The sequence below is a fragment of the Leiobunum rupestre genome, chromosome 6 (genome assembly GCF_980474605.1).
Source record: "Leiobunum rupestre chromosome 6, qqLeiRupe1.1.hap1, whole genome shotgun sequence".
NCBI lineage: Eukaryota > Metazoa > Arthropoda > Arachnida > Opiliones > Sclerosomatidae > Leiobunum > Leiobunum rupestre.
Genome location: NC_143389.1, coordinates 42748061 through 42775561, shown reverse-complemented (window position 1 = coordinate 42775561; position 27501 = coordinate 42748061). Strand labels below are relative to the sequence as shown.

Below are 27501 nucleotides of genomic sequence, written 5' to 3'. Positions count from 1 at the left end.
TTTTTCCGAATTTCTATGGAAGATAAGGATTCCGAATATAATTTTTCCGAATTTCTATGGAAGATAAAGGATTCCGAATATAATTTTTCCGAATTTCTATAGAAAATATTTAAAAGGGAGGGGTTCGACCGTGGTAAATAGTAAGGGAAAGCCATATTGGGCTACACCATTAAGTCGTATGTGTTTTAAGAGTTGTAACTATCTTGCGGTCAAAGCGATACCCATCTCTTTCGTTTGGAATGTGGTTCAACGTTTGCTTTCTCTATCTCTTATCTACCTTTATTATCAAACTATTTAAGAAAAGTGGAACGGTTAAATGTTGGCTGATGGTAACCTTTTTCTCGGGTACCTTTTAAAGGTGGCTAATGGGGTTCGTTCCATTTTAAAGCCCACTTTCCTTATATCTAAATCATTCGGTTCAATCAAACCGTTCATTGTTATCCCTTCATCGGGTTTTAATTCTCTCGGGAAGGCCTCAATTTATAGCATTCGAACTTCCAAGTACTTTCCTTTCACCCCAACGTCTTGGAGAGAAAAAAATAACAATTGAAAATTACGCGCCTGGTTAAATTTGCAGTCTTCGGAAAAGGGGGAAAGTAGAGACCTCGGATATTGGGAATAAATTTGTTAAGTACGCTCACTCAAATATGAATAATTCAAAATCCATTTGAGAGAATTGCGAATTTCGATACGAGGTGGTCTCGGCTCGTTGGTCCGACGACGAACGTTTTAAATAAATGATCAGCGAGCCCACCCATCCATTAGTGGCGTATCATCCCGGCGTGGGAAATTTGGTAACCTTGACCGCCAATTAACCGGAGTAACAATAAATTGGGGTCTAATTACGTTTGAAACCACCCCTATTTTTGGCAAAATGACTGACTCGCTCGTTTCCTGGTTGCCGAGTTCAGCGAGTTTTTGGCAGAATTTTAGCCGGTATTTTGACCCTCGTTTAGAAAGGAATTGGGAGAGACTTTGAAACGAGACTCGTGATGATTCACGGGTTCCGACGCGCTGCTGTTGGAAAGTAAATTGACCCCAAAGCGTATTTGTCTGTCTGATGGTTGCTTTACCCTCAGGCCGGAGATTACGCGCCTTCTTTTAAGATATTTTTCTGGTAGAGGGGGTGGGGGGGGGGGTGCAGCGAGTAAAAGGTCAGCGACCCACGGCGATCGCCTTCCTCCGAGAGAAATCCGGAGAAAACTAGACTCGACGTGACCGAGGTTTTTAATAAGTACTCGGGAAGCACGGACCCCCGGTTTATTGAGATAATATTAGGAAACCGGTAGGTCTTCTCCATTGAAGTTTATTATTCTCGCGTGATGGCGGGTTACCCGATATTACGCGGTAGGCTACGGGTCGGGTACGGTTTCTCTCAATCTCGTTAAATCGGTTCGTAGGTAACGTCGAGTGGCGTCTCTCGAATGGCTACAGACCTATTCATCCCCGCTATTTAGACGTCCCGCGGGTGCGGGCATTTTGATATTTGGTGGCTTCGCTAACGTTGTAGCCGTCACAATGGCGGCGTCCACGGTTGAATACGTAATAAAGGTCTTATTTCCGTCGGTTGCCCTTGCGAGGAATTTCAAAAGCCAGTTCGGAGTAGCCTCTTTCTAATGAGAGGAACAGGCTCGGAGGAATATGAAAAGTCTTCGACTTTTTAAGAGGATTTCTTCGCGCATATTTTTGAACCTCTTCGGTACTTCCCATCAAGTTTTATAACTAATAATTAACTCTATTTTATGCGTCTGCGAAGATGCTATCCTTAACTGGGACTATTCTAGAGATAAAAAAAAATACCCGTCGGATATTACAGGCTTCTCGAGTTACTAATTTTCGAATTTCTTTACGACTATTTTTATTATAGTTGAGGGACCTGGTCTCTAATTAGTTGGTACCATTTTTACCTCTCCGAGTGGACTTTGTACCCTAGGAGGGGTTATACAACCACCGTGTCTGTCTGTGGGTCTGTCTGTCAGGCCTGCGAACGCGTTCGCATTTTCGGGGCAAAGGGTAATCGCTGCGTACGCAGTTTCTTAGAATTAGGGAAAAGGTTTTTCCAAAAGGGCCCGTTTTTTGTTGTCATTGGGTGTATTATAAATATTTTTCAAGTTGCGGTAGTACCGGGCGGGATTCGAACCCGAGCCCTCCTGCACGTCAGGTGAGCATTTTACCACAGAACCACGGATACATTGTACACCTCACTGAAAATTAGAAACTCTTCCGAGGAGAGGTATATTTTGGCTTGCCAACTTGTTTAAGACTCGCTGGCGTATTATCGAATGATACGGGGTGGATTTGTGAAAATAATAATAAAAAATATAAACCGCTAATGCTAATTAATAAATAAATTGCCGACATGGTACAATTTAATAACAGACTTCGTTAATAATAATTGGTCGTTCTTATGTAGTTGTAACTGTAATTATAAATATTATTACCTTGGCTTTTTCAATTGACTAGAGGTTAATGAGGTATGGTTATCTGTCTTAATTAACACGGTTTACGTTCCACAGATTTAAATTTGGATTGAATCTCATTCTCTTGTAGAAAATTAATTCCTTCGAAGGCTAGAAAGGGTAAAATGTACGTACAATTTCGTTTGGTAGCGTGTAGGAATTGGACTAAGTATAGTCAATATCAATTGTCAGTACTTATGGTTATAGAGCATAGTCTAGGGCCGAATTAACTCTGCGCTTTGAAATATGGAGTAACAATTACTGGGCGGGGCTTTACTACCGAAAGGTTTTGGTTCAATTAACATATTTCCGTCTGTTAACCCAAAATGTCAGAAAATGCTCCCTCCAAAAGAGTTCGAAATTTTTTATTCTTTCGAGGGATTCTTTGTGTGTTTTTTGTGTGTTGCTGTCAATTACGCGAGGGCCGATAATTCTTAAAAGCAAATCTCTTGGGTGTCGACTCCGACTCGAATTTCGTTCTCAACCCCAAAAGTGAAAGCGAAACAGAAATGGGCCATACACGCGGCCAGGCCCCGAATACATATTTAAACGTTACACGAGAAGCCCCCCCCCCCCCTTCTTATTATTATTACTTTTTTTATTTATTAGCACCTCCCCCGTTGCACTTTGACCCCATTCCTACGTCTCCCTCCCTCCTTTCAATTTTCCATTGTCACGATCCCGACAAATATTTAACAAAAGCGAAAATGGCTTTTTATTATAGGAACTATCGAAAAGGTGGCGTTTCCAAGCACAATCTTGTTAGAAATTGTCAAATTATTTTAAAAAATTAGATCAATTTACACCCTTGTGTTTCAGGGCTAGAACGTTTTTAATAAAATGTAATCTGTCTATTTTTTAAATTTATTGATTTTAAACAATTTGTGTTTTTCAAGTCTTATTGTCTTAATAGGTGAATTCTTTGCTTCTATCGGTTATTTGGTGTAAAATCAAATTAAATCTTAATTTTAATATTTTAGTTTGCTTCATTTCTACATTGAAATAAGTTATACGATTTAAATCAATGATCATTTTTAAAATTATAAAATAACGACTTGAAATTAATCAGCCAAAGCCGGTTGTGTTTACACATTTCAGAGTCAACAATTGTAGGGGAACTCAATTTATTTCAATGTGACACTTTCCACTCTCGTGAATTACTGAATTAGGCCGTGAAGAGTGACCTCTTGCACAGCGAAATGGAAATAATAAAATCCTGAAATCGCGTTTTATGGTATAGGCTAATTTTTAAAATAGCTTAACTTAATAAAAGCAACTTAAGCTTCCATAAGGTGAACACAACGGTTTTTGTCTCTTTTACATTTTAAGATTTAAGAAGCTCAAATTAAATTGCTCTAGGTTTCTCACATGTCAGTTCCTTTAAAATTGAAATGTAATTATTCTGAAATTTTTCATTCTTTAAATTTGATTTAGCATTTAAATTTTAAAGAAACAATGTAGTTCTTTCATAAATTTCCACGCAATTAAAAAAGTGTGGTGGCGTTGTGGTTAGCACTTTCGCCACGCCGCAAGAGGAGCCGGGTTCGATCCCAACTTGTGGCACTGATGGGTGAAAACTCGGAACAACTCCTTACGCGTTGAGTTTGCAAGTCCTCTCGCTACTGGTTTAAGGGGTTTTCCCCCGAGATCTTCGGTTTCCCCTTCCATAAAAACTTGTAGAGGTTAACGGTAATAGTTAGTGTAGGGAGCTGTTGACTCGCGTGGCTTGAAGTACTTGCCACCACCCTCCTAAGCATTGTAACCCGGCCACCTGAATTAATGGCTTGAAAAGGTACTTGATAATACATAAGCTAGCCTGGGTATTAAGCTAGCTGATTGTTATTATGTTTAAACTTAAGTTTTATTTTATTTTTGCACAAGACACAAGGTCTTGTATGCACTTTGTATTTCCCGTACAATAAACGCCTATTATTATACACTAAACCGGGATACTTCCCTGCAAATCACCATCACAATAATCTCCTTCCTAACAAACCTACCTGTTGAAAAAAACACTGGTTGATAACTGGAACCATTCATTTTGAATGAAACTAGCCATCGCCCGTGGGCTGCTCCAGATACTCAAAAATTAGTTGGATTAAACTCGATCTATAAGTGAAGGTCAATCACGAAAATATAATTCGAAAACAATCGGAAAAATATCACCGTTGGGCGTATATAATCACACAGACAAAATTTCAATTTAAAATGTATATATTTTTTAAATATTGTTTTGGGGGTTAGATATCATACCTCCGATTAATCATAGTCAAAATGATATCGGGGTAAGCAGAGGGTGAAACTTGCTCATTGAGAAATACCAGCCAGGCGCCGGGCACCCACCGTAAAAGGGTAACAATGCACCTTCAAATCTCGGAGATTGAAAGCGCCCATCCCTCATAATCACCCGATACTTAAGTGGAGAGCGGATACCGGGAGTAAAGTCTCCGTACGTATAAGCGTGATTGATTTATCAGATAGCCCTTGACCCAACGCTAAGGTCTTTAAAGCGGTAACTCCTTGAAAATGGCCCAAAACCACGTAAAAGTTACCGCATGGAATAACAATACACTTAAATCTCATTGTATTTTTTGATTATAAAAGGAGATTAAAAAATTCCGTTCAAGTTTAGGGGCCTTTCAAATTCCTAAATATCCTAGAAAAATACCAATCTAGTTATTTGACCTTAAAATTTCTCAATTTAAAATTAAAATAATACATGGTTTTTTATATCAAAGTCTACCGGCTTTTTAAAAGTTCGTTTAAGTTGCATCTTGTACTTATGTTTTTAATATATACGCTTTAGTGATTCATAAAGAACGACTTAATTATAATAATTTAAGCGTGGTGATCATACTAAATAGAACCGAAAATGAATTGAAGGAGAGGCGAAAGAAACGGAACTCGAAAACTGGGTGACATTTTATTTGGGAAAAAAGTGATATTTTTTAAAAAATAAAAAGAAATTGACTTCAAAGAAAGCTCTTGTTATATCATAAGGGAGCATCATTGCAGAAGGAAATAGCGTGCCATCTTAACCAGTGCTTGACGACTGACTTACTAAATTTCGTCTTTTTTCTTATTCCAGAAACGTCCGTGTATCCCCCTTCCCCGTCAGAAATCATCCTGATTTAAATTATATTTCCTTTCAATTTTGGTAATCGTCCAACCCAATTTCTTAACACCCCCCCCCCCCCCCCCCCCCCCCCCCCATTCGTTCCTGATTTTGAGCTTCTTTTGGGTTTTTAAAACGTGAAGAAATTTTATACCTGTGGAGAATTACAAAGGTAAGAAAAATTAAATTGTTTGTAAACGCTTCGTAATTTTTGGGCAGGTATTTAGCGTTTTTTTCGTCTTTAGCTCAGGAATTGAATGGGAAGTTCAGGGTCTATTCCTTTTTGAATAGCTGGGCGAATACGGCTTCCATTATGCTAATTTTAATCTGTCTGTGGGATTTAATTGTTCGGTGCTTTTTAGAAAAAAGGCGGATGCTTAAAGAGTATTTTCAAGCGAATATTTTTGTGTCAGATTTTTATCGTTATAAATCATTTTAACGTTTCCAAGTTTGTTTGTAAACATAATAAGATATTAAAAAAACTAATGAGTGGTTTATAATTTATTTATCGTGATGGGTTTGATGTTTGTGTTGGGTATATGTTGTTTATCGAATGTTATGGTAGTTGTTGACTCGTGAAATATGGTATTTGGTGGGTTTGTTTCAGGGTTGTATTTTTTATATATTAAACCTGGTATATATTCAAGTGCTGTTTTAAATTAATTTAAACCAATTGTCCCCTTTGTAAGTTCTGTTTAACTATATGCACCCTTTCGCAATTAACCAAAACTTTAATTACAGTGAAAACGTACCGCGTATTATGTGCGTAGATTAAACTGAACACGATTTTTATTTTTGAAAATATTAAGTTTTTCCGTTAGAGGCAGGCTAGAATTGTTTTCAAAAAATCAAAATCTCTATTGGTGGATCTTCTTTTGCGCGTGAAAATTGGCCACCCTGTTAGGGTATAAAAGCAGGTAAATAAACCTGCTATACATCGTAATGTAAAGGTAGTGTCGCGTGCCAAAATGTCATTTTGATATCGGTCAATTGTATGGTTTTTATTAGAAAATCAGCGTTGTTTAAATCATGATTTTCCTGCTTCACTTTCAGAAAATGCGCGATATTTGTGCAGCTACCGCGCTTTTGTAGCGAGACAAAAGGTGCCAAAACCGAATTAACTTCTAATAAAGATAATACGCTCGGCAAAGATCATTATAGGCGTTGCCTTTGTTGTAAGCTGGGAGAGAGAGAAAGTGAGAAGGGAAGAGTACAATGAACGAAAGCCTTTATTTCCGTTTTTATTTTTGGTCAATTTCGCCCCTCAATTAGTCCGCTTCGAAACAATAGGAATGCGGGATGGGTTCGTCGTCTGAATAAATTGGGGGCGAGGACTTGAACCAAAAAATAAATATATAATAAAGCGCTTCACTTTTGAATTTTTTCCCGTCAAAGAAACAATGCGATTTCCGAAAACAATAAAACTCTGGATTAGGTCTTCCCCAGTTTTCTTTAGAACCCTTTCCGTGGGAATTTTGCGATTTATTATTTATAAATTAAAGAACTGTGGAATTTTAAATACGTATATTATGTAAATGTTGTTTATTGATCTCATTAATATTATTGTAGAGTTTAGATAATTATATTAGAAATAATACCGTGAAATGTTAGCGCAGGGTCACCATTGATATCACTGAGTAACGCGTTGGAACTTTCATAAATTATCTCTGGATAGCAAAAGTTTTATTTAAAAGATGGGCATTTTTACAAAACTCATTCTCAGCTCACAAACCGCTTTTCTTAAGAGCGGTTCAGATAATGTCAAAGAACGACAAATGGGTAAAAAAGACCGTGTAAAATTTAATAACAAAATCGCAGTACTTTGGCAAATATGCCTTCTCGGCGGTACGAGATTTAAGACAAAACTAAGTCTAACGATTGAAGATATTTAAAACGCGAGCTAGAAATGAGGAATCCTAAATTATGTTTTTAAAAGGGATTTCTCAGATAATATCAAAAGTGTTTACTGATAGCTCATATCCTCTCTCCACTCGCTCAATTTCGAATTGATTACGGCTAAAACTTCCACGCGCCCAGCTAAATAAAAAAGTTTCCACTCGTTTTATCAGCTCACCAAAATTTCTAAGCACTCTTTCTTGTACAATCTATTACTAACGAGGAGACTACCCGAGGTGGTTATCTCCGATTTGGTTCAAATTCAGGTGGTAAGTAGACCTTCATGTAACTTGAAAATCCCTAAAAGGGTGGACAAGAATGGGCTTTCGTTTTGCCATGGCAACCAAAAATGTTTTTCACAACTTAAAAACTGATTTTCTCTACGAAAATTAACATGGGAAAATCGAAGATTTCCCCCCTAACAATATTTTTCAAAAAATTAAAAAATGTTTATCAATTAGATACATAATTCAGATCATGGCTAAATCTGGTACATTTGAACCAATATACGTCAATTTTGGTAAATATGAGAAAATATACATATATTGGGTAAATACGAGTAATCAGTTTTTAAGTTGTTAAAAAAAATTTGGGTTGCCATGGCAAAACGAAAGCCCATTCTTGTCCACCCTTATAGAGATTTTCAAGTTACATGAAGGTCTACTTACCACCCGAGTTTGAACAAAATTGGAGATAAACACCTCGGGTAGTCTCCTTGTAAGTGAAGCGGTCTGAAAATTTCAAGTTCACTCAGACTGGTGGGGTGGCGGAGTGGTTAGCACTTTCGCCTCGCAGCAAGAGGAGCCGGGTTTGATCCCAGCCTGTGCCACTGGGTGAAAACTGGGAACAACTCCTTCTGCGTTGAGTTTAAGGGGTTTTTCCTCGAGCTGTTCGGTTTCCCCTTCCATAAAAACTTGTTAATAGTTGGCTCGCGTGGCTTGAAGGGCTTGCCACCACCCTCCTACGCATCGTAACACGGCCACAAGGATTAATTGCGTGATGACTTAGGCCTAAGGTGGTGCCTCCGAACCGCTCTGTGTGCAAAATAGGACAAAACCCTTGTAGTAGTTTTTCTCCCTACACACCGACAAGCTGCTACTATTTCTAGACTTCTATACAGGCACTAATATCCAGGTGGTTAAAAAGAAAGTTACAATCAGTTTGAAATAAAAGTCACAATTTTATCGCCCCTTTTAAATAGTACGGAAATTAATTTCGCCAAGTGTTTAAAATTAACGAACGAAGAAACATTAAATAGCGCGTCTACGATAGTGAGGTATTTATAGTCTCCTTTAGGACCTTAACAAGTTTATCTCGTTCAATTTATAACATTCACTTGAGAAGAACGAAAGTGAAATTTATGGGCCAAAAGGAAGTCACGCCAAGATATAAAAATTTAGAACCCGGCTAAATCGACAATTTCAAATTAAAGCCGAGAATGGGGTGAAGTTTACGTCTTTAAATCTTAGAGCTAACGCTTAGATAAGTATTCGTTTAAAGACTAGTATAGTTCTCCACTAATAATATTAAAAGACAAAAAAACTCGAGTATTTTTAAAATTAGTGGAAAAAAGTTCCGAAATAGGAGCTAAATGGCCCCATCAAAAAGCGATTTATATAGAAAGCTTTATCCTTTTAAGGGTTTTCTGGTTTCGGATTTAAATGGGGTGCCGCGGCGAAGGGAGGGGTTTACGAGGGGCCGATTCGAGGGTACATCGACTTAAAAAAAAAACGCCGAAATAATCTGGCGTCGTCCTTGAATTCGGACAGAATTTGAGGTCCACGCAAAAATTTCACTTTCGACTTCAGTTAAAGAAATTCTATTTGAAGACTACTTTTTTTGTCGATCTTCCTTTGACTGAAAATATATATATTTAATTTCGAGCAGTGCCCTTGAAAACGAAATAAAAGATTCAACTTATAATTTACAAGTAATAAGGTTTATCTCGGAGATTATATACACCATTAAAAGCGACTGGCTTTACAGTAGAGACACGCTGTAGTTTGATGATATTTTAGCATTGCCGCGATTCCTTTACATTTATATTGAGTTTCCGGCGTGAAATGAAATACCTTTACATCTTGTTTATCCGTTCAAAGGCTTAAACGTATTTTTGGCAGGCTGTTGTTAATATTAAGTAATAATTTAATTTCCCGTCTCGAGTTTTTTCATATTTCCCGTAGCTTGTTATTGCGCTTCGTCTCTTTATCGAGAGGCGGCGGTCATTATAATAAAGTCTTGAAAGTGAAAGTATACATTTATCATCGAATTTTTCCTGGTTTATCCCAATCATTTCGAGGCCAAGGGTATTTCGTGCTTCTTCACTTTCGCGATGTCGTCAACGCTGCTTGAAATTGAAAGAGTGTTTTTGTCCTTCGACAACTCTTGTAAAATTGCCAGTCAGTATTTATGTTTTTAAAAATGACTCATGCATTTTCTTAATTCACGAGAAATTTAGAATTTTTCATTTCCTTCTGTTTTTTTTTAGTTTTAGAACGAGGTGGTCAGACTGGCCAGATAGTCGTAAAAACGTACGTACACCTGGTTACCCTCCCATCGTTACGAAATAACAATGGAAAAGACCCCCCACTCTCAGAATTACGTAAAATACTGAAAACCCTCTTAATTATAATAGCACCATAAATAAATAAAATCCAATTTATTTATTGTTTTGTATCTAGAAAATTAATCATACTATTAAAAATAAGAAAAACAAGTACTAAATTGTTGACTGTAAGTTAAAACAATTGGTTATGTAGGTTCAGGTATAGAATTATGATATGTGACGTAACATTTAAGCGACCCCACATCTCCCCCGCTAACGGTTAGTAACGCTCGTGTTACTAAGTTTCGTAATTTGTGAATGTCCCCTTACCAAGTTTCTGTGTTTTTCACTGATTTATCGCAAGATTTCTGTGATTTCTAATCTATCGCAATATTTTTGTGATTTCTACTGATTTCTTTAATATTTCGGTTATTTCTATACTGATTTATCACAATATAACTTATTTCCACTGATTTCTTACAATATATCTGTTAATATCTTATTTCCACTTTCTTACAATATATCTGTTATTTCCACTGATTTCTTGCAATATATCTATTATTTCCACTGATTTCTCGCAATATATCTATTATTTCCACTGATTTCTCGCAATATAACTATTATTTCCACTGATTTCTCGCAATATATCTATTATTTCCACTGATTTCTCGCAATATATCTATTATTTCCACTGATTTCTCGCAATATATCTATTATTTCCACTGATTTCTCGCAATATATCTATTATTTCCACTGATTTCTTACAATATATCTGTTATTTCCACTGATTTCTTGCAATAAATCTGTTATTTCTACTGATTTCTTGCAATATATCTGTTATTTCCACCTATTTCTTGCAATTTATCTGTTATTTTCACTGATTTCTTGCAATATATCTGTTATTTCCACTGATTTCTTACAATGTATCTTTTATTTCCACCTATTTCTTGCAATTTATCTGTTATTTTCACTGATTTCTTGCAATATATCTGTTATTTCCACTGATTTCTTACAATGTATCTGTTATTTCTACTGATTTCTTGCAATATATCTTATTTCTACTGATTTCTTGCAATATATCTGTTATTTCCACTGATTTCTTGCAATGTATCTGTTATTTCCATTGATTTCTTGAAATAAATCTGTTATTTCTACTGATTTCTTGCAATAAATCTGTTATTTCCACTGATTTCTTCTAATATATCTGTTATTTCCACCGATTTCTTACGAAATATCTGTTATTTCCACTGATTTCTTACAATATATGTTATTTCCACCGATTTCTTGCAATATATCTTTTATTTCCACTGATTTCTTGAAATATATCTGTTATTTCTAGTTTGCCACAGTTTCTCACAATATTTCTACTGATTTCTCACTGCTTCTGTGATTTCCACTTATTTATCACAATAATTCAGTGACTCTTAGTTTAATTTGATTTGTACGCATGATTATTGCTAGTTTTTGACGTTTCATAACTTCGTGCACTCAACATGATAGGGGTCCTAGTAAGGATTGTAATTCAGTCCATAAAATAATGAATGTAAAGAGATCCGTTGATGGATAACTCTGAGTATCAGCTTAATTAATAATCGCCTTAAGCGACTTGTTTCCCGCTTCGGGGCGTAGTCTGGATATTTGGAATATGGCGAGATACAACCAAGAAACAGGGGTGAAAAGAAAGAGTGTCCCGCTTAAACGGAGACGAAGAATAATTTGCTGCGAGCGCAGTTTAAGGCGTCGATGCCTTTCCGAGATATTACCTTCGTTGTCGCTCTCTTTAATCTCTAAAGGATTATCCACTTCGTGCCCCCCATAGAGCACTTCGTTTTCGTCTTCCCTTTAAACTTCCCCCCGCATTCTTCTATCCTTTCTTTGTGTCGCGACTTTGTTCCATTGACTTCCGCTAATCGTGTATCGTAATAATAATCTTCAATCTGCTGGCCTCGCTGAATTTGTGGACGTGGTTTGTATATCCACTCTTGGCTAAATACCCATCATTTTCTTTTTGGCGGTGGTTGTTTGAAAAAAAAAAGCATCTTTATTCCTGTCGGATCGCTTTCTTATACGTGGGCTTACTTGAAAAATCGCTTTTACTCGATCCGTAATTGCGCGGGCATACACTCGCAGTCCAAATAGGAAAATATCCGGATTTTGAGGCTTCTGTTCATTAACAATTCGATTGAGCTTTATTTCAATTATGGGGTTATATATTTTGATATAATAATGGCTTTTGTCTTTGTGGTTATAGCTATCAACATGCAACCTAATTAAATGTCACTGGAAACCATTTATTTGAGAGGTAACCTTAAGTATGTCTAGTTTTGGATTGTTGGGGAGTGTTCACTACACTATTTTGCTTAAGAAATCGGCGATTTTTAACGTTTCCTCGAAATCGTTACTTAGCGTTAGCCAGGGTTGGCATGTAACCAGCCATACCGGTTAAAGCAACCTGGTTAAAGCTGGTTGTAGCCACTTGAAAATTTTTTTTACAATATTTTACTAAAATAATAGGTTTTATTTAGTTTAGCTTTTGTTTCCTGATTATATTTTAGCCGGCTTTAACCGAAACAAACCGGCTATAACCATTAATACCACTGATCTGGCTTTTTTCCAACCCTGGCGTTAATAAATTTAAAGCGGACATGATAAAAAAGAAGACTGGAATGTTGAAATATTTAGTGTCCCTTCCGTTGAAGATTTAAATTTTGCCAAAAAAAAGGCGTTGAACAGAGTGAACACCCCTTTTACACATTCTAGGTTACATTAATGGATTCTTAAACATTTCCTCCCTAGGTTATTCTGTCTCCTAACCCTTACGAACAATGTATTTTTTGGGTAGATTCCGTTTAGGGTTGGAACGTTTTATGTTTTTTTTTTGTAAAAATCAAATCAATTGATTTTTTCATTTAAAACTGTTTTTAATATTATTGATTTTTAAACAATGTCTATTTCCAGACTAATCAATGCCTACTTGGCTTCTATCAGCTATATAATCTAAAATTAAATTAAATCTTAATTAAATTGTATTACTATTTCATATTTTAGTTTCCTTTCTTTTGTAATTGTTTTTGAACCTATTTTTTTTCCATATTTGTTTTTCCACTTACAGGGCCACCAGAGGTCCTATAATTCCTATCAAATCCTATATTTTCATAAAATGTCCTATAACATCCTATATTTTTAGCAAAATCCCCCAAAAGTCCTATAAAATCCTATAATTTTGATATTTTGCCCATTTCAAATTCAACCACTCAGTGAAATTTCTAGATTTAGTTATTGGACAAATTCCTATACCAAGTCATTCTAGTCTATACTTTTGTAATTATTATCATGGTTAGCTACTACTATATTTTTGTGATAAAAGGGTTAAATTGTTTCTATTTTTTAAGTGAAAATCAAAGATTTATTTATCTAAATTAAATAGCATAGATAGTCCTATAAAATCCTATAATTTTATAAAAATAGTCCTATAAAGTCCTATATTTTTAGAAAAATAATCCTATTTTTCCTATAAAAAATTGAAGATTTGAGTGGGGGCCCTGCAAGTAAAAAACACTCGATTTAAATAGTTAAAACCAATTCTGGTTCCATTAAAAATAAAGTGTGAGGTTCGGCCCATATGGTATTTTAGAAAGATTAAAGAGAGAATGATTATATTTATGGTGGATTGACGAATTTCACATTTCCTCGACCGGGTTCAACAGACGCTTGGTGTGATTGGCGCTAGTTACGTTAAAATTAGGTCGTAGCGCGTGTTAGCAGATGATTTTTTCGATTGTTTCTTCTTCCTTTAAACAATTTGGTTTCTTATAAAGGTAACGTTAAAATGTATAAATTTGTGCCAGATAATTGGATGTAATGTTAAAATGTATGCATTTGTACAAGATAATTGTATGTAATGTGAAAATGTAAGAATTTCTACAAGATAATTGGATATATTGTTAAATTGTAAGAATTTGTACAAGATAATTGGATATAATGTTAAAATGTAAGAATTTGTACAAGATAATTGGATGTAATGTTAAAATTTAGGCATTTGTACAAGATAATTAATTGTATGTAATGTTAAAATGAAAGAATTTGTACAAGATAATTGTATGTAATGTTAAAATGAAAGAATTTGTAGCAGGTATTTGGATGTATTGTTAAAATGTATAATTTTGTACAGTTTATTGTATGTAATGTTAAAATGAAAGAATTTGTACAAGATATTTGGATGTAATGTTTAAATGTATGCATTTGTACAAGATAATTGTATGTAATGTTAAAATGTATGCATTTGTACAAGAAAATTGTATGTAATGTTAAAATATATGCATTTGTACAAGATAATTGTATGTAATGTTAAAATGTATGCATTTGTACAAGATAATTGTATGTAATGTTAAAATTTATGAATTTCTACTAGGGTTTCTTGGAGTTATTAAATAAAATAGGGATACTGCCATGTTCTTTAATACAAGATAATTGTTTTCCAATAAATATATTTTCTACAAGCCACGAAATCCTTGTTATATGCCTCTTGAGTTCTTGGCTATTGTCTGTCGACGAAAGAATGCGTGATGTAGGTTGAGCCACGCGCCGACAATACCGTTTTTCTGTACGGCGCGAAGGACCTGATTTTAATTGTGTCCTTTGACCGTTATTTAGCCTTAATGAGGACAACCCTGCGCTTTCACTTATTTTCTGTAACGACCACCGGCATTTATTATAGAACGAACAATAATTCGCGGTATAAAAAATGTAGCGGTTCTGTCAGGTTCGAAATATGTTGTTCTCCTGTTTTTTTTAATTGTTTCCGTCGAGAAAGCTTTTGTCCGTTCATTAAAATCGAGTCAGTTACGTAATCGAATTAACACGTTTTACACACTGAAACCCCTCACCCGCACCCCTCTAACATCAATTTCGCCAAAAGGAAATTAATACAAAAACTATTTTGCGAGCTAGTTCTCACTCATCCATATCAATGAAAACTGGAATAATGGAATTTTTCTTTTTGCTCAATACCAAATGTATAAAATGTATTTAAAATCAAATCACGAAAATATTCTACATTTTACTTTAAATGCGAATTTTTATCAACAACTATAGGATTATTTCTAAATTAGGCGATTTGGTATTTGTAAATTATACCCCAATCGTCAACGTAAGTCTTACTATACTTAGGTAAGCTTATAAAAGCGTCGGAGAACGCTTGATAGTCTTGATAATAACGTTCATTCTACGTCCTATACTTGTCACGTATCCTACCTTCGCTACCACTATCGGGTAACTCGGAACCTTATCGTAGTTAACGCTTCAGTGCTGGTAAAACCAAATATCCACTTATCCAACCCATACTCGCGGACTTTACCCGTATTCGTAACTTCGACTCTAATTTACAGTTAACATTGTTTCTAGTAGATCACCCAACAGCGTTATTAAAAAGTAAAAAAAGAAATATAGGCCAAGTATATGTTGAAGGAGGGGTTGGGTGATGCCACTCCGCCAAATTGTCCGAAAATCCTTAATTGGGCTTCAGATTGCACTCTTTTGATATTTTCCTCGTGAAGAAGTATAAACCACTCTCGCGTCCATCTCGAAATATAGGGTCCGATCTAAGGATACAATAGAAACATTATTTTATACGTACATTTTTTTCGTAGAACCCATTTTTTCCACGAAAATATAAAGTTTAAACTCATTAAAGTCGAAGCTTGCGCAATATCTTTTATTTTTTTTGCGTGCCGAATATTTTCTATCTCCAAAACTACACCCAATTGTCTTTCTTTTCATTATTATTTCTCTAACATATATCTCTGCCATTTCAAAATAGGCGTAACGCTTTTTTTACGGTTGACCGTGGGTAGTTTTCTCTTAAACTATCCATTTCACTGGTTCACATTATTTATCAATAATGCCTCCCTGATAACTTATCCTGGAATTCTTAACCTTTCGATTTAAGCTTTAAGGGTGTCCCAGCACCCCGTGGAAATTTCATTTACGATACGATTAGACAACTTTATTCGAAACGATATATGGTGACGCGTAGGAGTGGGCGTCTCTGGAAATAACTCCCAACCTGGGATAACCCGCATTGTCGTGTCACTAGAAATAAATACTCTCGTTTTGAATTGTTGTTACGACGTCCTTCGACGGATCGAAGAATTTATCGGGTACCGTGAAAGCTCCTTTTTAATCCAGGATTTAATATTTTATTTCAAGGCTAACTAAAAGTCGCTGGAATTTTTATCTCACTATTCTTTTTTATGTGTTTTTCTTATTCTTCTCAACGATGATGTCTTCTGCCGACTTTTCTTCATTTTTTCTGTACGCGAAACGGATGAGTTTTCGAAAAGTTGATGTTATAGGCCCGGTCTATCGGGAGTTTATTCAACTTGAGATTCAACCCCTTCAAGACATTATTGCCATAGAGTGTATAGCCACTTAAACCTACACTACCATGTAGATTATCGCAAACTTTACCCCGTTATTTACCTTAATTTACGTCGTAAGGTAAACTACGATTCGATCGTAGGGCCTACGCCCACTTTAAAATAACACCGCCAACTTAAATGTTTGGCGAATATTTACACTCACGTTTATAAAAGAGAGAAGAATTTGAAAAGATTACTATATGCTTTTTTTCTTCAAACATTATCGTCTTACGTAATGTTTTTTTCTTTTAATATTTACACGTGGGGTAATTTGTAAAAAAACACGTAATGTTACCTTTAAATAAAAGAGTTAAACAACTGTTATTGAAAACGACTGTTATTGAAGATTAAATAATTCATGAATGAACAAATTTAGCACATTCTTAATAAAAGAAATATTTTCCTGGATGTACAAAAGACTGTGATTTTCGGAAAACATCGGTAATACGCTAAAAATTAGTTAACCGGAACTACAGTTTACCGGGTAAATCTTTTGAATATTTGGGGCCCTTCTAACATAATTGTGACTATAATGGAATAACGTTTTTTTAATACATTGTAGCGTAATCACGTGTTTTCGGCCTATAATATAAAAATAAAAAAATAGTACAAATTTGCCGGATGTAGAATTCGGCCCATAATTTTTCTATTAAAAACTTCCATCTAGTCAAACTAACCTTTATATTTTAACCCTCTCTTTTGGAAAAATAAATCTTTTGTATTGATAACCAATTATTATCAAAGTTTTCAAGGTTACATATTGGAAAATAATTTTAAAATTTAAATGCGGCAGTAACGACGACGAAGCTCATGTTTTTTAATAGAAGTTGTTCGGGCGTTCTCTCTAAGGTCGACTAAGAAAAGCGCCAAGTCGTGATTCTTACGTTATTGAATACGCCGTTTGCGTATATTAGAAAGGTTGAGCCGGCGCTATAAAACGCCTAGGATGGAATGTGTAGGAGGGGAGAAGGAGCTTAATTGCGCGCAGACTGTTCTCGCTACGCGTTTCTAGCGTGGGTTAACCTCGCTATTGTAGCATTAAATTGTAAATTTCCCTTTGGCAGATGTATCACTTTTCCTCGGGCTTATAGCGAATTTTGCAATGATGAAGAAATATAAATATTGTAAAGTCGTAATAAAACGTTACCTACTTTAAAGAATAGAAGAATTTTGATGACGATGGGTTCGTGTTTTATGGTCTTACGTAATTGTTGTAATTGATCAACAGGATATTTCTGATTCGGAAATAGTTATATAAGCTACTCCAACCACATTAAATAAAGATTCCATAAAATATTTCGGTGGTTAACGGTAATTGTTAATGTAGGTAGCTGTTCGCTCGCGGGCAATTAAGTGCTTGCCACCACCTTCCTACGCATTGTAACCGACCATCGGAATTAATGGTATTAACAGTCGCTAGCTAACTTGGGCCAAGGTGGTGTTTTGGGTATTAGCCTAATTGATTATTATTATTATTATTATTATTAATGCTTACAGAATTATTAAGACCAATTCAAAACTTATTTAATTTATAGGTCGTAAGGTTCAAATTGAATTTAATATTTACAAAAATTAAATAAATTTTTATATTTCGAATGCATCATTTGGAAATATTTAATCCTGAGACTTTAAAGGGTTAGTTTTGGGTGTGAGTATTTCAATGGAGTTTCCGGTTTAACAAACCGATAATGTGATGAAATACCACTGTCCAACTGTCCAGCGCTTTATGATTCCAGAAACGCAATTACGGAATTATCGGTGTCACTATCAGTCAAGGTTTAGGCTACCTCACGAACTTGTTTCTCGACTTCCTCCTACAACGAATGTTCCCCCCGGTTATAGCGTGTGTTTATAGGTCTCAGTAATGTATAAATTCCGTAATGTCCCCGTCGATAAAAAGGGATGTGGAATTACCTCACCCGTCCCCCTTCCTCCGCTATTACAGTATTACTCCATCCGGAGGACCCTTTCTGCCAAATATTAAAAACTCTTTTGACCGAAAGAACAATGGATGGTGTGATAAAATCATAATTTAGTGATTTATTAATATAGCTTTCGTAAAAAAAAAAGATAATCAATTGTTTATTTTACTTATTTAGGAAACCTTTTTGGCCTATGCCTACCTCGTCAATATTTACGTAAGATAGTTTAGTGTTTAGCAAATTACTAAATACATTGAAGGTTTGCTAACGTGGTTTTTTCTTGTCTTTGAAAGACAGCATGAAGAAACTCCTATTGTTTGTTCTTAAGGGCGATGGTCCGTCTCTTCAATTTTACCACGAACGTAGTTTTTTGCTATGGATGAAAAAGGGCGTATATTTTTAGGCGTGTAGCTAATTTCGCGATTAACTTCGGGTTTCAAGCGCGGATATTTTGTCGAAGGAATTTCAGGGGAAAAGCGACGGGAGAGAAGCTACAAGGATATAATTAAACAAAAGGCCTTTGCCTCGTACCGTTTCTAATTGCGTTTCTATGGCCAGTTAATTAAATTAAACAATGAAGGAGCGCTACCCGGAGAGTGAAAAAAGGCGGATGTTTCGTAGACCTTATCTAGATATTTTTTGTTCCTTCTATTTTTAAGAAAAGAGATTCTCCCAAGGTTCTATAATTGAATATATTTTTAAAAAATAATATTTTTATTCATCGCATTCTAAAAGGAGATCGTGCTGTAATATTCGATTGCGTGTTTTTTCACCTTCTGGCAAGGTTTCCCTGACGAGGGGCTTTACTGTTTTCACGGTTTTCTAATCAGTTTTCTGTTTAAATATTTTACATACTGGAAATTTTTTAATACGCTTTGAATGATGTACGAATTTTTAAATTCTTAATCGACCATTGTTAGGATTTTGTAAGCGGAATATTTTATTAATGAAGAGTCGTAACTGTTGTAAATTACTTTTATCGATGCTGCTGTCGAAACGTTATAAATTATAACGATGGGTAACGACATTTTTATTTAATTTTTATTTGAAGAAATCCAAGGCTTTAATATATTTAAAAACAAAAACCCGTTTCAAAGTTGGCCATTTCTCACGTTTTAGACTTACGTTAGCTCGGGAAATTGAATAACTATCACTTTGATATCATTAATTTCAATAGTAACTGAATAGCTTTCACTTTGAAAATAATATATACACGGACGGCTACCATTAATTTTAATATTATTGTTCTCAGAAAAAGCTAAGAATGACAATGAAATCGCTTTAATGAAATAGTCAACATTATAATATTAAATATATTTAAAGGAGAACGGCCAAGCTTTTCCAAATATCGCCTTATTTGCGTATCAAAAGATCAACAAGACGTTCAATATACTTACACATACCTTATTTTGTCTTGAAAAAATAGTTTTTGGCCTAAAAGGTTGAAACGCAAAATAACGCCAAGTGTTTGTGTTTGAATTTTCGCCGCCATCTTAAGGTGTATCGCCAGCGCCAGCAGCACCTTAGGGAGCGATTTGCGAACTATCCTAACTTTTAAAATCGCGCAAATTAGGCTTAGGTCTCGTATAACTGGAACGCGCCGCACGTGCAAAACAAATTTTTCGCGTCTTCGGCAGCGCGCGCTTTTATGTTGTTTTTCTGTCTCGCCGATTTTGCACCAGGTGGCGCGGCGGACGCGCGCTTTTCAATTTTCCAAAATTTCTTTATTTTATTAAAAATTAACCACTTAATATTTTTTATGCGGTTTTCGCCATAAATTTTAGTTTTTAACGGGCTATAGGGCTATCTAATTGGATAAAGCTTGACCGTTCCCCTTTAAAGGGCTACAGTTTCGTTTCAATTTTGTGGCTGGTGGGGCTAAATAATCGTGTGATTTGGGAAGCGGAAAGGTATGCCAGAGTCACGTGACGGAAGGGGAGGAGCCGCCTAATTTTTCAAAGGAGTCTGTAACCCTTTATATATAATGAAGGCAAAAAGAAAAGTGATGAAGAAATTGTATCTAAATTTGAAAATGCCTTCCAAAAACAGCGCAGTCTTTACCACTCAGCAAACTTTAAATTCACGCTCTGTACAAAACGAAAGTAAACCAATTAAGTCCCTAATAATATCACTCGAGTGTATTTTAGGTGGACACTTTCGTTTTCCGAACAAAGTATCTATATTTCGGGCGCGTCTTTGTGTTTGTGATTCGAAGCGTACGAAGTTATAAGCGAACCCAACACCTAATTTTTTTTTTTAATTTAGTCTTTTAAAAGAATTATTCGTACGTTTGTGGAACTCAATGGGGTTATTCCAGTAGTTTTATCTTCCCTTTATTTTTAAGCAAAACTTTTATAACATTCCAGATTTTATTATTTTACGTTCGTTTCCGCATTTTGTATCACCTTTTTCCTAAGCTTCCAAAAAAGTTCACGTATCGAGAAATATATCCGTATCGTTTCCGTGGGCGTTACCCCGTTGGGGTCAATTTTGGTCGTAACAGTAAAAACAACGGCGCATAATGCGACCTCCGGGAAAACTACCAAATCTCGCGTAAACAATCGCGCCGTTTTTGCGTCGAGTAAACAAAAGTTTCGAGCTATTCAAGTTTATCCGAGTTCATCATATTTTTCACCAGATGATTGTATCGTATTTCGATGGCGTTTATTTGATAGTTTGAGACGCGCTCTAGCGATGAACTCGAGCTTTCGGACAAGGGTACAATTCTGATGGTTGGAAAAGTTAACGTTCTCGCTTGATTTTCATTCGTCGTTTTAATGGGTATATAACCTCTGGTATTTGGTGTGGAACACCAACTTTTGTAGCTCTGACCGCTCTTGCCTTTGGCTTAAGAAATGTTTTGCGCCACTGTACATGGAAATTTGCAAAATAGAAGGGGTCTTCCATCAAGATTGCTTTGCAGGTTATATTCCCTTTAATGGTCAACCTTACATCGCAAATTTTCCGATTCTGTTTGGACCAAATATTTTTCACCAAATCGGAATAAATCTGAATTTAATTCATTGCAATTAGATCAAATAAAACACATTTTGTATTGAATTGTAGTTTTCGATCAAGTGTCAAATTGGGATCTGCCTTTTTTAAATTTAGTTTTGGAATCAAATTTGATTTGATACCCATTCTCGTAAGTGATCTTACGATTTTCTAATTTAAAAACGTCTGGTATCATTTCGCATCTGCATTTTCCCAAGAATACAGAATTATCTGTATGGTAGCCCCGCTTACGTTCACTTTTAGGCAAGTCGAGAGGTTAAGCCATTACTTAAACGTACAATAACAAATGATGCCACACCCATCTACGGTCCCAATCTCAAAAACACACTCGTGGAAAATTTCATTTCCTTTTAGCCAATCGCGAATTATTCAATTCTTATCCTAACCATTGTTTTTGCGGTGGCTCTTACACGATTTGAAATTATGTAAAAAATGAGAAGAGAAAAAACGAATTCGTTTGTTTACGAGTACTCGGACAATAAACGTGTTTTAGGAGTTAAAATATGATCAACTTTTTGTTGTTCTAGCATCTCGCGTGCGTAGTATGGGCAGTCCGAAAAGCGAACAAAAATGGCTATCTCGAAAGCGATGATTATATCGGTAAGAAGGCAGTCTGGCTTTAACAAACCAACAACGTAACGGATAAACATCTCATAGAAAAGACCAAAGACAATGCAATGGGAAGTTTTGGCTAAAAGGCCGGACACGAGGCGTACAGATTTTGAAAGGGCTACCACCATTATTTCGCGAAGTCATTAACGATAATAATAAGTTCGGTTAAACGGCGATAAACAGGGCGCTCGGGGTCGATTATGAAAAAGTGGCGAGAGTTAAATGTGAGAAACATTATTGGAGCTATCCGCTCTGATTTTTTTTCAGTTTTGCTCTTTTGTTACAAAGCGTTAAATGCACCCGTAATTTTCTTAAATGCTCACTATAAACTTTACAAAGATTTTGTTTCGCGTCACTGCTTACGTGACGAAAGGTTCCGTTAGAAAACAATTACCGTAATCGGAAACCTATTACTTGGTTTGGTTGGACTATCGTGTTAATTTCGATTGCACGTGTTTTCCCATAGTTGGACAAGCGATTATTTCGAAATAGCTGTATTTGCAATTATTTTAATAAGGTTTTTGAAATGATTTTATTACGTATGATGAAAATTATTTCAAATTTAGACTGTTAGTAAGTTTGAACTAGTATAAAGTAGAACTTCAAATAATCTAGACGAAATAATTTTAATTTAAAATCATAATAGAAAATAAGTTGGGTGATATTTTGTTCAATTTTCCCGAAAACTCGCACGTTTAATCCCACTTGTTACACCACAAGGGGTTAATTTAGTAATAAGTATTTAACTTTTTAACAAAAAATAAATATAATTACGCGACGAAATATTTTTGTCAACCCTTTTGTTGAACATTTTTTACTTCTAACTTCGACGACAATTACGTTATCAATTATCAGAAAAGAAAAGTTAACGAAATAGGCGGAAGATAAAATGATCGTTTTCAAGGTCCCTTATAGCTAGTTATTAAAAGCAATCCGCTAATTACGACTCTACAATTGTTGGTTTTCGAAACGACTTTCGGGTGGGATGCTCGAGTCAGTGGGTAGTGTTAATGGGAGGATGGGAGCCCTTCCAACGAATTATTTTCCCAATCAAAAATATAATTAACCGTGGCTGGTAAACTTACTTTTTCTTTTTGTTGAGAAATCCTCATGATACTTCTATTTTCGTAATGTCAGATTTTATTTTTCCAAAAATATTTTCTTGGATAATTTCTCGGATCACTCAAAACAATGGCTTTAATTCCGCGTTATATTTAAAACAATATGGCACCAAAATTGAAGGTCCTTCGTACCGCGCAATTCGTCCATCGCTGAACGCGTGTTATCCATTAAATTTAATTTCGCTCACTGAAATATTCGGGGATATTGGTTGTTCGAGTAAGTCGCGATTTGGCGCGCACCTGTTTACACCCGGTCCTGGTCTCCCTTTAATCTCCGAGGAGGAAATATAAATTTTGGTGTCGCTCCGCAACGGGTGGAGACAGACAACGAACCGTGGACGACCACAGTCAGGTAGCTAATAATGAGCCAACCTTGGCAAAGATGAAAGCGAAAGCGAACTTATACTCGCTTGCCCAGGTGAAGCCGAAAATATTTTCTCGCCCCTTTCCACGATTCCGCGTGGTTAGCCCCCCTCATTTTTTTGACTTTACTTCCACCGTCAAAAATTTACGTTGAAGAGCGCGTCGGTGGGGGACAAAGGGGAGGAACAGAATTGAAATTTTTGATGGTGAATCTGTATGGAAAGGAATGCTTCATTGGGCATTTTTAGACTCGAAACTGCCCTATAAGTCAGGTTCTCGCGATTTGGAAAGGTTAACGAACAGTCCCTTTATTTTGTTTAAACCAGTTTTTACGGAAATATATCTTGTTTTACACAAGATAAGGTTTTAAAATTTTATACCTTTAATATTTAAATATTAAACATTTCCTCTGTAATTTTTCAAATATACGAAAATATCTTTGTCGAGTTAATAACAAGAAGAGAAAAACGGTTTTAAAACATAATTTAAAATGGTATCCCTTCTTTTTTGGAATATTAAATATATCGTCTGCATAATTTAAAACATGACATGGTTAGCGCTTTCGCCTCGCCGCAAGAGGAGCCGGGTTCGATCCCAGCCTATGGCGCTAGGTGCAAAACTCTGAACAACTCCCGCGTAGATTTTGAAAGTTCTCTCCCTAATGGTTTAAGGGGTTTTCCCTCGACGTCTTGGGTTTCCCCCTTTGCATAAATATTTGTTTAGGTTAACGGTAATAGTTAGTGTAGGGAGCTGTTGGCTCGCGTGGCAAAAAGGGCTCGCCACAACCCTCCTACGCATTGTAACCCGGCCACCTGTTTAAAGGCATTATAAGTCGCTAGATGACTTGGGCCTAATGTGGTGTCTTGGGTATTAGCCTAGCTGATAATTATTATTATGACTATGTCGAATTAATGAAGTTACTTGAAAAACGGTTTAATACATAAATTTAATTTGTTTTGACTTCCACTAAAATGTCGAAAAAGGAAACGCTTATAATTTAATTTTTGTGGTCGCATCCGTCGGCATGGATTGAAGCTACTTGGTTTTTAATAATGCATAGACGAACTCCACATTTTCCGTATAAATTATTTGTCAATAATCTTGATACGCGTATCGAGATAAGTGGGTTCTTTCCGTCGTCGACAAAATCACCGGATTCCAACATTTACATTTCTTGGATGGGTAAAAAAAATTCCGTTATTTTGGTGTATAAGATTATTATTAGCTAGTTTGTTCACGGTCCGATTGTCAACAGTGTAGAAGGGCTGGATTTCGTAGGAAATCTTCTACGTACAGCGTGTAGCTCATTAGCTACTTAAGTCGAAGGCAAGAACGAGGGTGCGATCCGCGTAAGATAGTTCTGAAGGGAGAAATCTCCCGTCCGCAGCGCGGGATGATTAATTCCTAATCAATTCCAAAATTCATAATGATCATTCAGATTTCGCGGTTCAGTTTTCGGGATTGTCCTAATTTATCCGGTTCCTTTTTTTCTTCTTTTTTTTTTAATTGGGGCTGTACGGCGCGATCACGGATGGTTTCAAATCGACGATTTATTTCGCTCATCTTCAATCTAAATTCTAACGGGACGCCCGTTTTCGGAGTTACACCGTCTTCACGAAAGCGTATCTGATTATTAGTCGCTTTAAAGAGAAAAACAGAAACAAATTAATTTTTTTTTGTATAGCACGTTTGTGTCGTCTGCGTTTAAAATGGTATCACTGTAAAGAGCGATTACTAAATCGGGGTTTAAGTCGGTGAAACTTTAACTTACCGAGATAATGGTATAGTAGCCTTCCTTCGATTATCTTCTAGGTTAGGGTCGGACTAGCGCGTTACTTAGAAATTAATAGACCTTAACCAAGAGAAGACGTGTGTTTTTATTTGTTTTTTTTTCTTACGATACGGAACGGTATGATCTCTTCTTTTTGTACGAACCAACAAAATGTTATTCCAGCTGGTTACGCATTAACGGTCCTGTAATCGAGGTAGTACTGTTTTGATATGGGAAAGCGTACGTATTAAACTGCTATATTTCGGACGAGTATACGATTAATTTTATAGAGGGTTATGTATGCAAATGTGGGCCATACTATAAAGAAATACGTCTGTAGCCCAAAAGTCATCTACATAGGATTTTTTATCTGAGGTATTTTACCATTTTACTATTTTCAGCCATTAAAGCCGAAAATTACAATCTTTTTTTAAAGCCGAAAATTACAATCTTTTTTTTTTTCAAGATAGACTTAATAATAGCAGAAGTTAATAATATATATCTAGGCCCTTAAAATGAAACGGGTACATTTGCAAGCTAGACTCAGATTACGTTGGGAGCGAATTTCCCGCCAAATCGCAGAATTTTACACCGCATCAAAGTCTATATCTTCGCTTCAAAATGTAAAATGTAAATATTACGCTGTGTATAGGGATATTTACCTATTGATAAATTATATTTTCCCATTGATAAATTATATTTTCCCATTGATAAATTATATTTTCTTATTGATAAATTATATTTTCCCATTGATAAATTATATTTTCCCATTGATAAATTATATTTTCCCATTGATAAATTATATTTTCCCATTGATAAATTATATTATCCCATTGATAAATTATATTTTCCCGATGAATTAGTATTAAAAAATCATATATAACGTATTTTGCAACTTACTATTTTTTCTTTCAAAATTTTGTTAAAAGAGTAAAAAAATATAGATAGTTAGATAGATACTTCATATATTTTAAAATTATTAAAAGTCATGGTTAAAACAGAATTATAAAATAAACTAATTTAAGAGACAAGATACTTCATGACTGGTATATAAAACTAATTTAATATATATGTATTTTATACATATTAAATTAGTTTTATATACCAGTCATGAAGTATTTTGTCTCTTAAAATAGTTTATTTTATAGATCGATACTTATCTCGTAAGATATATATTATATACTTCTGATAAGAGCTTTCGTATTTTAATCCAAAAAACCCTGACTGATATTTTAACGTGGGAGTTGGCTGTGTCCATTAGTGGAAAAATAGTATGGTCGACGGTAATAAGTGCTTTATATAATAACGGTATAAAATCGTGTCCCTGACCCTTTAACGGTCTTCTACGTGAAGGGCCTTCTTCGTCTTTCTAAGTATCCTTTTCTCTCGCGATGGAAACCTCCCACCTTTCTAATTAAATGATGAATCTACTCCTTCGCCGCGGTACCGTTCTAACATTCTGTCTTTTTTATAGAAGTTGGAAGTTGAAAAAAAAGGGTTTTATCCTTCTTGTTGAAGAAGATGATGAATATTCTGGCTTATTATTTTATCGTAATCGTGAACGGAGCTCACCCTTTTCCGAATTCAGGGTCGAAGCGAACTGGGGGAAAATAAATCGCTACCTGAGAGCAAAAGTCAAGTAAGTCAAGATACGTGACTTTTGAAAAAAATTCAAAATAAGAATCCTTGAGTGTTTTTAAATTAAGGTGCCTCAGTACAAAATTTTCAATATATATTTTCACTCTATTTTTTTTCAATTTTCATTATTAGATTATCATAATTATAATGCTAGATTTCGAACTTAAAACTGGTTTTTCTCAAATAGGGGTTTTTTGACTTGCTTGACTCTTGCTCTAAGGTAGCGCAATGTGAAAACAAGCTGTCGCTTATTTGTGTATTTCTTATGAGTTACGCTTTTTTTTCGTTGTTAAATTGACAGACATTTATAGAGATTTGTTACGTGTATTTTTTTATGTATACTTTAAAAAAAAGTATTGGATTTTTATGCAATCGCGACATGGGATTGACCCTGAATTAATGCGTCTTGAGTTATAAATAATGCATTATAATTATAATTAGCGTTTTTGTTTTGGAATTGTTTTGTCCTTGGCGTCTTTTGCGGTGTTTCTTTAACGTTTCTTTCAAGTTTGGCTAAATAAATTAAACGTAGTTAAGTAATTTAAGTTAATTTCGTATTTTTTTTCCAGTATTGAAATCAGTTATTCAATTTTAAAAACATTTTTATATTTAGTGAAATAAATGT

General features: G+C 35.3%; 1 protein-coding gene across 1 annotated transcript in view; it reads right to left on the bottom strand.

Moving 5' to 3' along the window:
- The window catches only part of LOC149941043 (uncharacterized), a 31657-nt gene extending 8215 nt beyond the window's left edge, over positions 1-23442 (bottom strand). Inside the window, exon 1 of the mRNA XM_090178246.1 lies at positions 23069-23442. Within this exon, the coding sequence (XP_090034372.1) occupies positions 23069-23095 (27 nt within the window). The 5' untranslated portion in view covers positions 23096-23442. The remainder of the gene's footprint in view (positions 1-23068) is intronic.
- Between the last annotated feature and the right edge of the window lie 4059 nt (positions 23443-27501).